This window comes from Anser cygnoides, chromosome 10, assembly GCF_040182565.1.
Source record: "Anser cygnoides isolate HZ-2024a breed goose chromosome 10, Taihu_goose_T2T_genome, whole genome shotgun sequence".
Classification (NCBI taxonomy): domain Eukaryota; kingdom Metazoa; phylum Chordata; class Aves; order Anseriformes; family Anatidae; genus Anser; species Anser cygnoides.
In genome coordinates, this window is record NC_089882.1 from 21,099,790 (window position 1) to 21,111,348 (window position 11,559).

The window sequence follows — 11,559 nt, forward strand, 5'->3', positions numbered from 1 at the left end:
TCAGTCACAAAACTTTGTATGGCAGTTAAGCCTATGGATTACTGCTAAGATTAAGTTTGGGATTTCCTAGCCTCACGGACAGCACCAGAAGTACAACCAGCAAAACACAGGAAAAAGTTAGAAAAGTGTCTACAATTGTTTTGTCAGTCTAAAATTCCCGAGTAATAAAGACTCATACAGAAGCCAGGTTCTATTAAAAAAAAAAAATAGTTGATAAACATTTAAGGATGTATGATTTTCCTTCTGTATTTCTTCTCTTTGTGCCGTGTATTTTTTTTTAATGCCGTGTAGGCACACCCTTGTTTTAGAAACTGTAAGCACTTCCTTAATAACAAACATATTTTTTCTTCCATTTATCACCTGTAGGAATTAAAACTAAACATGTATTTGTGAGGAAACCAAAGGCCACGAAAATTAAGCTTAAATATGACTGTAAAGATTTTAAAAAATCATTAGCGGGAAGAAACATTATTATGATTTCAAAGGTTGTTGATAGTGCTGAAGTTTTTACAGTGTTGTAAAACAAATGCCAGAATGAGAGTTGGCAAAAGTTATAGTAAAACAGTAGTGTAATGTACAGAAATTCTGAAACAGAAAATAGGCCTGAAAGGCTCATCCCCTTATGAGACCTGAATGCTGATGCTGTGATGTAAAAATACAGTACAGGAAACACAAATAAAAGCTAGTGATGTAAAAAAAACTCTATCTGAAGTGAACCACACACAACTGCATGGAAGGGAAGACATACGTTGCTACTCACATTCTAATAAAACAATCCTAACCATGGTGATGTAATAGATATGAGGATAGACAGCTTGAGGAAAGGTCAGTCCAAAGTTTTGTCTCCACGTTCAGCCTCACACCCGCACTTTTAGTTCTAATGCACGGTGGGAGATCTCTCACTCTCGCAGCAGACACATAGGTGGGGAGAACATTTCAACAGCTTACAGTTGTGGAATTTTCAACGAAATTATGATGAACAAATAGATGGAGTAATTATGATACTGTCAGTGTTATACTCCCCAAAACATTCAAAAGTGGTTCTAGTATATTTAGTTCTTAGTTAGTTCCTAGGGCAAAGGGAGAGGATTTGTGTAAAAAGCCCCCTAGGTGAATACTGAATAGTAGTACCACTTATGAGATTTTTGTGAGAGATTTTAAATAGTTTAGTGTTTCGATGTTTCATCCAAAACAAAACAAAACAAAAAAAACTTTGTTGTTGTTCTTGTTGCAATGCGTTAAAGTACCGCAGCGGCTGTTAACCGGTGCCTTGACAAGGTTACAGGCGCCCTGTACAAGCCGCCACCCCGAGCCCGGCGTGACTGAGCGCCGCGTCCTCCATTTCCTCGCGCTGCCGCCAGCCCCGCAGCCCCGCCAAGATGGCCGCCAGGGCCGGGCGGCGCCTCCCGCCTCGCGCCCGGCGCTTGGGGCTGCCCGGGCAGGGACAGAAACCGTGCGGGGGGCGGAGGGGAGGCCGCCGGGGGGCGCGAGGAAGCCCGGTGCGAGCACCCCCGGCCTTACGGGCAGGGAAAAGCCCCAAGGGGCCGAGAAGAGCGGGGCCGAGGTGGAGACGGTGGAGACGGGCAGCTCCGCGGCCGCGGAGCACTGAGGGGGCGCTGAGGGGGAGAGGCGCGCGGGGCCGTGTGGGGCCGAGGCGAGGCGGGGCGGACCCCGCTGTGCCGCAGCGCCCCGCGAGGGGCCGCCTGCCCCCCTCCCCCCCCCCCCGAGAGCGTCACGGTAGGCGGGCCCCTCCCCCCTTCCGCCTGCGCCGATTGGGCGCCCGCGTTCGCGACGCCGATTGGCCGCTCGGGAAAAGCGGGCCGCGCCCATTGGCGGAGAGGTGGGCTCCGCTGGGCCGTGCGCAGAGTAGTAGGGAGGGGCGGGGGGAGCGCGCGGGGCCGTGTGCAAGCCGCGTGTGGCGCAGGCAGAAGGGAGCGGAGCGGGCGGGCAGAGCAGCGCGGCCTTCCCTCGGCGCCCTCCGTCCGCCGCCAGCCGCCGCCGCCGCAGCGCGCTTGGCAGTCCGCGGGTAACGGCCGGGCCGGGGGGGGAGGCCCCGGGAGCGGGGGATGGCGGCGGAGGGCGAGGGGATGGCGGCGCTGGCGCACTCGGGCCTAGCGCGGGAAAGCGGCGCCCAGCGGGGCCGGGCCGGGCCTGGGCGGCGGGGCCGGGGGGCGCGGAGGGGCCGGGAGGGGTCTGTGCCGCTCGGGGAGCGGGGCCGGGCCGCCGGGCTGGGCGCGGGGCGCCCTGGGCCGCACCTCAGGGTCGGGGTCCCCCGGCAGTGGCGTGCCCCAGCCGGGCCGCAGGGCGTCCGGGGGCCGGGGGGGCCCTGGGCGGGCGGGCGGGCGGGAGAGGGAAGGAGGAGAGTGGAGGGGAGTGGGGGAACAGGGAGGGAAGGAAGGAGAAGGAGAAGGAACGGAACGGGCCGCGGGGCCACCTCACCCCGCGGGGGGGGTGGGGGTGGGGGGGGACACGGCGCTGGGAGAGCTGGGGAAGGGCGCGGGGTTGGGAAGCGGCTGAAATAAAACCTTTCTCTTTTCCAACTTCTCTCTTTATTCTTCCTTAAACTTCCGAGCTGACCCCGGCCGGGGGAGCGGGCACCTGGCGGCGCGGTATCGGCGGGGCCTGGGCCCGGGCGCACCACGTGGCCGCCCACGTGCTGGGCCCCGGCGGCGGCTCGGGGCGAGGAGCTGCGGCGGCTGCTGGCCTCCCACCCGGCACGGCCCGTGCCGGCCCCGCGCCCGAACGGGGCCTATAAATGGATAGGAAAAAGAGTCCGCGGCAGCTACACGTCGCGAAGTAGTGGAGCTGCGTTTTATTTGAGTGCTCGACAGGCGTAGTTCTCGAGTAACCACTGTTGCTCATTCAGCAGGCAGAGTCGTCGCGAGGAATTATTAAATTTAATAGTGCGTCTTATTTCTGTTTCAGCGGTTAATTAGAGCCCGTGGCTGAACCCTTAGGGTTGCCTGATCCATGTTTTCTTCCTAAGTGCAGACTGGCCTAGAGAAGCAATCCTTTGCCCATCCACAGTGGAAAGAGTTAAACGAGTTCCCTAGGGTTGCAGGAGAACCTTGCCACTTACAGGGCTAATCTGCCTTTTCTTTTTCCTTAACTGACTTAGTTAATGTCTGGACTGGCTTTTACATGAAGTTTGCACATTGCTGATACTGCATACTTAAGTTTAAAACTTTAAAACTGCCCAGACAGCAGTAAGAATGTAAAGGGGAAGAACGGAATGTGCCGATTTGGTAAATAGTCTGTAGTTTGTCACAGCCTGCATGCTAGCGAGTATGGGTAGGCAGAAAGAACAAAAGTTAACCAAAAGAAGTGTTTCTGTAGCTCTGTCTTCAATTTGTAGTCAACAAAGCTGTCCAAGAACTACAAGTTGATTCAGGTACCTCAATTTTAGTGTCTTTTTGACCTGGCTTCTGACCTCTCAACCTCTCAAAAGGGGTCCAAGTTCTTGAATTTTAGTTAATGTTCAGAATTCTTGAATCAGGCAGACAGGTTTGCCTGTGGAATGTATTGAGGGGGTCTGGAGTTGAGGGCTCAGCTCTCAATTGCTGGAGGTTTTCATGAAGTTCCAAACTGCTTCCTTCTGGAATTGAAGTATTGTTACCTGGTGGTCAAAATACTTAACTATGTATGTTTTCCTTCTGAGAATAAAAGCTGGAGGCTGAAGCATCACTAATTCTGTGTACGCAGTCACAGTCACGTGTCTTGAGTTCTGGAATCCTCAAACATTCTTGTTGGGAAATAAACTCCTTTATGGGTAGCATTTATTTTTAAATGAGTAATATTTTGATTGCTCCTTTGAAACAAAATGCTGACACTTCGGACAGTACTCCTTTCCATTTCTTAATCTCTTGGAAAAGCAGAGCTCTGCCTGCTGTTGCGAATGTTTTTTGCTGTCTTCAGCCTGGCTGTGGGCTGACTTGTCACACTCGGGCTTGGTATTGTCACCAACAGCCTGGATAGAAATGGCTGACTTCTCAGTGTTTGCCTCCTTGATACAGCTGATTTGCTAAAGAGCTCTTAAATAAGCATGCTGGTTTTAGCAGTGGGTTCTCTTTAGTCCCTCCTTTGAAGGAGTGAAGTTCTATTAATATCAAATGGATGTGATACTTGTAGATCAAAGGAAGCATTTGGTAAGTATAATAAATATAATTGCCACTGTTACATTGGACTTGAACTGTTAGTAAGCTGTTGAATTCTAAAGAACTGCTTGTATCTAGAGGTGTCTAAGTAATGTCCTTGCAACTATTTTCTGTTGCTCCGGAAGTTGTTCTGCTGCCTGTATGTTCCTTTCTGGTTTAGTCTGTCCCTTACATAAACCACTGCTTGTGCAGAAAGGACCACTCATTCGCTTGTCTCTAGGAGGTAGTAACTCCTGTTCAGAATTGTGATCATAGGTGTCCATGACTTCCTGGTTGTAAAATGTGACCTTAAGTGCATGTAAAGTAAAGATATTAACTGGCAGTTTTTTTAGTAAATGTATCTAAAATAAAATTCATGATGGTTCCCTAAATGAGACAAAAGAGAATGTGTTTAGCGTGGGAGACATCAGTTTTGTGGTTCTGATCTTTTCTACCTAGCAGTTTCTCATATAGGAAAGCTCCATTGTCGTAGCGGGGACCAGCACAGGTTCTGGCAAAAATACTTAACTGCTGCCTGTGATGAAACTTCTGCTACCTGTTGCATTGATCAGGGTGTTCAGAGTAAATCTAGCTTCAACATGTTACCTACTTTTGTAGGTTGCAGTCAGATTTCTTTCAGATAACTGGAGTGAGTGTTGTGTACTGGTGAATTGCCAAGAACTCGTTTGTCCTCTCTTTAAAACTCTGGAGGATAGCTTAGGTTCCTCCTGTGAGGAGCCCAAGTTAGTTCTGCTTTTGTCTGTTATAGCAGACTTCTTTTTTTAGATGGCACCTAAAGCAAAAGCAATAAAATAGCATTACAGTGGAGATTAGTGGTAGTTCTTTCCATTGCCTGGTCTGGATCGGCTACTAAAACAGACTGGGATATTTCTGAATGTGTGTGAAGACATGATTTAGTAAATAGTTGCAAAGTGATTTATTTCAGCTTCAAACTCCGGTTAAGGAGGCCTGTACAAGGAGTTCTGGTGAATGTCTGCCTTCGCAGAAAGGTGTGATTTGAGGCGGCTAGATTTGTGTTTCTCTCAGAGTTTTGGAATCTTATGTTGAGCCACTGCCTCCTCTGGTCTGTCTTGCAGAACAATTCTGGAATGTAAGCAGGGGAGGAGTGAGTTTGTGTAATACATTTGAGCTATGGAAATCATTGATAGATGTGACTGAGAGAAAACAACCTCTACAAGCAGCCTTATCGCAGAAGGCCTGTTTAAGGTGGCCTTGATAGATAAAAGGAACTGTTGAGAACTTGTCTGTGATGCCAGTGTGAAGAAGTAGTGACTAACAGAGGAGAACTTGAACTTGAGTGGTTTTTAAACTCTAGTCATTCTTATTTCTTCTAAGTAACTGAAAAATGGTGTCCAAACTGCTTGGAGGGTGTCCATTTAAGGACTTGTTGTACGGAACCAACCTCTTCTGGATATTGTTCATTAAAAGTGTTGGCTTAATCTGAAAACTAAATTCCCACCTTTTTTTTAAACAGTTTACATTGTTGAGGAACTTTGTCCTGTATAAGGTTTCTTAGAATGTGGGATAAATAAAACTAGTATCAGCTGAATCCATCTCCAGCTGGTGAACTTGCATTCAGTTTCAGATCTTCTACACAAAGAACACAGATATTAAACACAAAAATACTGGTGAATAGAAGTCCAGGCAAACTGTTTGGTACTTTCATATGCCTGAAGTATCTGAAGATGAGTGCTGTGCTTTGTGATCGTATGTTTGTGGCAGCTGTAGCCTTCAGAGGTCTGTGCGCAGGGAAAAAGCGGGCCTCTGAAGATAAAGGTTGCAAAGTGAATCTTCTGTTCAAGTTGTGCAGAAACTGTTGCTTATTGTCCTCTGGATTTCTTACTTGGTTTGCATAATCCTACTTGGCCAATTTGATAAATACTAGAGGAAGAGAAACAGTTTTTTTTTTTGAAGGAGTGGCTTTAAAATAGGAGACAATTTTGGGTCAGATGTAAAACTTGTTTTCAAATTCCTCTGGGGCAGTGAGTGTTGTGCTCTTTGTCCCTTGTGCAGGTAGCGACTGGCAACAGATGTAGGTGGGTGGTACATCTCGGCATAAAAGCTTCTCCAGTGCATATCTAAAGGAGGTTTAGTTCACCTATAAAACATTTGTTTCTTACTGTACGTTAACCTGAGTGGTTACGTTAGGCACACAAGTAACTGCCGGTGATAGTTAATCCTGTCACATCATGCTGTAATACCTAGTGCGTGGTTTGAGTGCCACTCTGTAGTTGTTACTTATATCTGTAGAGATGTATTCCAGTGCGGCTGGAACTGTTGGTGTACTGTTCCACTCTTTTGGGACAGTAATGCAAGGCCTTGTAAATAACATCGTAATGTGTTGACTTGTAAGAGTTGCAGGTTGAGTGGGGACTATGTCTCTATATAAATCGGAGACCCCATTTTGTCTCATGGAAATTAAAATCAGCATCAATTACTGTGTCAAGACCAGCTTCTGCAGTCAGCTTTGCCAGTGTTTTTCCTCTTCTGCTGTGTCAACATGGTTGCTATGAAAACAGGCCTAAACAAGAGCACACGGGTGCCAGCTGCTGCCACTGTAGTAGACAGCTCTTCACCCTTGGGTGTCCTAATAAGTTAGAGACTTTGAACACAGATGAAGCAGTAAATACCTGCTAGCATGTGAAAAGGCTGAGTTATATATAAAATCAAGTGCTCATAAAAAAAAGCTGTTTTATTCTTAACATCTGTTGAAGATCTGTTTGCATCCTTTCATTGCAGAATTTCATTTTAAGAGCAAATATTATCTGATCCAGTTGGAATGTAGATGTGGGGTTACAGAAGTAGCGTATTAAGCTTCACATCTCATGTATTTTAAACTTTCCTGCTTTTATTGTGGTGGGAAGGATGGATGGTCACTGTGCAGAAGGCAGCTGGAGAAAGGAATTTTTTTGAGGGAAAAGTGATCAAAAAGCCAAAATAATGTTCTGCATGGAGTAAATTAAAAAATAGATATGTTTAAACATACTATATCCATTGAAGTTCTTAATGTCAGGATGCTAAGTCTGGTTCTTCTTGAGGTCTTGATGTTCTTACTGCTTCTTTTGTGACTTTCTTCAAGATGCTACTCATTCATATTCTTGGTAATTTGAGATGTTTGACAGATGTTCTGTTTGAATAGGCTAGCAGTTCTGGTTGTTAGCATTGTTTCATATTTTTACTTGAAAGTGTCCCAATGGGAACATACAAAATAGTCTTTACTATTTTGGTATGCAACTTCAAATTTTTTTTTAAAAAAAGCATTCTGTACCACTAAGTTGTAGGGTTATAGGAAGAATAGCTTGGGGATCAGGTACACTAACAAAACATACAGCTAATGATTCTACTTCCATTGAGTTAAGTGTAATGAATTGGGAGAGAGCATATGAAGTATTCAGCTTAATGTGTGTATTTATAAACCAGTGCATTTTAAACTTGTCTGCAGGCACACTTTAAACAATATCCAATTTAAATATTTAACTTGTTCTGTTGTGTATAGTTCCAGAAGTCATGCCTAATTGCTTTATACCTTAGGCAAGCTAAGGTACTGTGACTGCAGTCTCTTTAACCTACCGCATCCTCACCACTGCTTCAGTGGTCTGTGGCAGACTGACTTTCCTGATCAATGAAACGCCTTCCTCCATTCCCCAATATGGGCAAAAGTGGTTTGTGCTGTCATGGACAGGCATGCCTATCCGATGTTTCCCTAGCATTCTAAGAATGTTTTCCAAGTTAGCCTTCTAGATATCTGGCAAGTGTCTGATGTCTTTTAGGGAAGCCAAATGTCTTGAGCATTTTCTTCCATGTAAACTGAGGAGTGAAGTATGTATCCTGAAATGTAAGTTAATATATTGAAGTGAACTCTGAGAAATGACTATTCTTTAGGTCAGATAACTGCTCTTTACATCATAAAAGAGCTAAAGACTTCAGATACTAAGCTAACTCACTCTTCAAGGCCTTAGCTGTAATATAGCCTACTCTTACAAGGAGCTTTTAGAATGTAGTTTGGTTAGTGAAGAAATGCAGCTTAGTGAAGAAAAGTAGATGCCAGCCAGGTACTCCCAACAGAAAGAAACTACTAGGAAGAAACGGAGATAAGTAACTGGCTTTCTAGTTTAACTGAGTGTTGAGGAAGAAGGTATTACTGAAGGAGAGCGTGACAGTAAGGGTGTTAAGGTGATGGGTGTGTCTCTTACTTGAGCCCTTAGCTTGGGGAGGGAAAGTGTTCTAAAAATTTATCTTTTTTTCCCCTCAGGCAGGTGATCTGCAACCATGAGCAGCAACGAGTGCTTCAAGTGTGGGCGTACTGGCCACTGGGCTCGGGAGTGCCCAACTGGGATTGGCCGTGGCCGTGGGATGAGAAGCCGTGGCAGAGGTAAGTGATTGCTATGGTTTTCTGTTTATATGTACAGTAAGATGTCTCTAGCTGTCTGTTCTCAGTGCTGTGTAAAACACTGACTTAACTGATCAGAGACTGAGACGTAAATTGGTGATAAACTTACCTGGTCCTTAAGTCTGCATAAGAATTATGCAAGGACTTCTGAGACTAAACCTGATTTGTCAGTTCAGCTGCCAGTGTCCTTGATTAACTCTTAGGGATTAAGTTAAGAATATTCTTAAGCCTTTTTTCTCCTGTTACCCATTTCAAGCAGGCTTCCAGTTCATGTCTTCATCTCTGCCGGACATCTGTTACCGCTGTGGTGAGTCTGGCCATCTTGCCAAGGACTGTGATCTTCAGGAGGATGGTAAGTATCACTAAATATTCTATCTCTTCAATTCCATGGACAGAGATCTGTGGTTGAAGAGAAGGCTGTTGTACACTGATCTCATAATTCACTGGAAACAGAGTAAATGTCCTTCATTAGAAGCATGCTACACTTCACTCTACCAAGGTTTTATAGTCTTGTTTGGTATGTTTTTCTTATTGTGGAAGCCTGCTATAACTGCGGTAGAGGTGGCCACATTGCGAAGGACTGCAAGGAGCCGAAGAGGGAGAGAGAGCAGTGCTGCTACAACTGTGGCAAACCTGGCCATCTCGCTCGTGACTGTGACCATGCAGATGAGCAGAAGTGCTATTCTTGCGGAGAGTTTGGACACATTCAAAAAGACTGCACCAAAGTGAAATGCTATAGGTAAGAGCATCTACTAATACTCAAAGTTGAGAAGCAGCTGAAAAGCTGGCTTCAAAATGCTGCTTGTGCCTGTACCAGCTACAGCATGCTCATGAGTGCAGTATCTTTCACCACCACCAAGACTTCCTGCTGTGGAGGAAGGGAAAATATGGTGTATCTGAGTTAAAGCCAGTTACGCTTCAAACAAAGCTAAACAGGAGAAGCATCAGAACAGGGAAAACCTAACAAAAATAAGTAAAGTCTGTTTGGTGCACTGTGGTTTTGGCATACACAGTGATCAGTGTAAGTTAGTTGATCAGTTGAGGAGTGGTTCCTGGTTCATGCCTCGTGGAAGAACATGAGAACACTGAAGCAGAAGTCTTGAGTACAGAACGAGTCTTGCATGAAATCAAAGTAGCCAGCATGGTTGGCAGAACAGTAACCTGTCTGGGTGGTTTGGAATCAAATCTTAATATTTTAATTCTTTTTTTCCTGCAGGTGTGGTGAAACTGGCCATGTAGCCATCAACTGCAGCAAGACCAGTGAAGTCAACTGCTATCGCTGCGGCGAGTCAGGGCACCTTGCACGGGAATGCACAATTGAAGCTACAGCCTAATTATTTTCCTTTGTCGCCCCTCCTTTTTCTGATTGATGGTTGTATTATTTTTCTCTGAATCCTCTTCACTGGCCAAAGGTTGGCAGATAGAGGCTACTCCCAGGCCAGTGAGCTTTACTTGCCGTGTAAAAGGAGGAAAGGGGTGGAAAAATCAACTTTCTGCATTTAACTACAAAAATGTTTATGTTTAGTTTGGTAGAGGTGTTATGTATAATGCTTTGTTAAAGAACCCCCTTTCCGTGCCACTGGTGAATAGGGATTGATGAGTGGGAAGAGTTGAGTCAGACCAGCAAACCCTCTCTGGGTTACATGGAAGCGATTCTATGCAGGAGGAAAGAAATTCTGGAAGTGTCTTAAACTTCCTCATAACTTTAATTTTATTACAATGGCCTTGGATTGTCTGACCTCAGTAGCTGTTAACACCAAGTAATATCTGTATCAGGCCCTACCTAGAGCATATAGCTGAGTGGGAGTAAATAAACAAGATGCACATGCCTGTTAATGGCCATGAGAGAGAGAGAGAAATCAGGAATAAACTTAAAATAACAGTAATTCAGTCAATGAATGTTCATGTTGGAGATACAGAACGTAATGGGAAGCTTTTGAATAAATACTTCAAAGTAAATCTGAAACCCAGACATCAGTGCTCATAGCATATACAATTTGGAGCTATTCAGGAGTTGCAAATAAATGCATTTTCACAGAAATCAAGATGTTATTTTTGTATACTATATCACTTAGACAACTGAGTTTCATTTGCTTGTAATCAGTTTTTAAAGTAAGATGGTAAAAGCAATTGAAGTCCTAGAACATAGAAAATGTAATTTTAAACTATCAATAAAGCTGGAGGAGGAAGGGGAGTTTGGCTAAAGTTCCTTTTGTTTATTTTTGGTTTCATGTACACAGTGCAAAATAACATATTAAAAAGGGGTATGTGGAGGTGTAAAAAGTTCAGTTTGGACTTCTCTTTTGTTCTATCTTATGTTAAATTTCCATCCTCTAGCATCAGACTATATGTACATTGGGTATGTAGTCCTTCTTCCAGACTATTGCTTATCTGCCTATGGTTTATGTGAATGGTTTGTGTTCTCATGGGGGGCTTGCTACCTATCTCAGCTGATGCCGATAAAGTACTTCTTCCACTTCGAAGTTGTCAAAGGCACACAAGTTGTTAGAGGTACAGCACATTTCAAACACAACCTGGAGTAGTTTACTGATGTGCTAGCAGTATTTCAGCCTTCACCAGTGCGGGCCTTGATGTCCTTCTTGAAGTGAGGGGCCCAAAACTGAAAACAACACTCCATGTATAAGCAGGCCTCACTAGAGCAGAGTATAGGGGGACAATCACCTCCCTGTTCCTGCTGGCTGCACTATTCCTGACACAAGCCAGGATGCTGTTGGCTCATGTTCAGGTGAGCATCAATCAGCAACCCCAGCTCCTTTTCCTCTGCACAGATTTCAAGCCACTCTGCCCCAAGCCTGTAGTGCTGCATGGGGTTGTGGCCAAACTGCAGGACCCGGCACCTGAGTATCAAAACTCAGGCTGAAAATTTGAAAGCCTGTAGAAAAAGCCTGAGCTGGAGATCAGGGAGAAAACATTTTTAATAAAAGTACTAAGCACTATGTAAACAGAGCCCAGATCACTTGACTGACAACCTGAGCAGGATTTTAGAAAGGGTGC

At 45.2% G+C, this 11,559-nt stretch overlaps 1 protein-coding gene across 4 annotated transcripts; it reads left to right on the forward strand.

Moving 5' to 3' along the window:
- The first annotated feature begins 1,833 nt into the window (after window positions 1-1,833).
- On the forward strand, window positions 1,834-10,738 carry CNBP (CCHC-type zinc finger nucleic acid binding protein). 4 transcript variants are annotated; one of them, XM_048046193.2, is made up of 5 exons: window positions 1,834-2,026; window positions 8,407-8,526; window positions 8,801-8,896; window positions 9,085-9,283; window positions 9,761-10,738. In XM_048046193.2, the coding sequence occupies exons 2-5, from the start codon at window positions 8,424-8,426 to the stop codon at window positions 9,876-9,878; spliced, it is 516 nt and encodes a 171-aa protein (XP_047902150.1). In that variant the 5' UTR covers window positions 1,834-2,026; window positions 8,407-8,423; the 3' UTR covers window positions 9,879-10,738. The 4 variants fall into 4 exon arrangements, with proteins under 4 accessions (XP_047902150.1, XP_066858978.1, XP_047902151.1 ...); XM_067002877.1 differs by having other exon boundaries at window positions 8,801-8,895; window positions 9,081-9,283; XM_048046194.2 differs by having other exon boundaries at window positions 8,804-8,896.
- The last annotated feature ends 821 nt before the right edge of the window (window positions 10,739-11,559 follow it).

Coding starts and splice junctions, on each gene's coding strand:
- CNBP (XM_067002877.1), top strand. CDS start 8,424: ATGAGCAGCAACGAGTGCTTCAAGTGTGGGCGTACTGGCCACTGGGCT. Junction 8,896..9,080: donor ACTGTGATCTTCAGGAGGAT/GGTAAGTATCAC, acceptor TTTCTTATTGTG/GAAGCCTGCTATAACTGCGG. Junction 9,284..9,760: donor ACCAAAGTGAAATGCTATAG/GTAAGAGCATCT, acceptor TTTTTCCTGCAG/GTGTGGTGAAACTGGCCATG.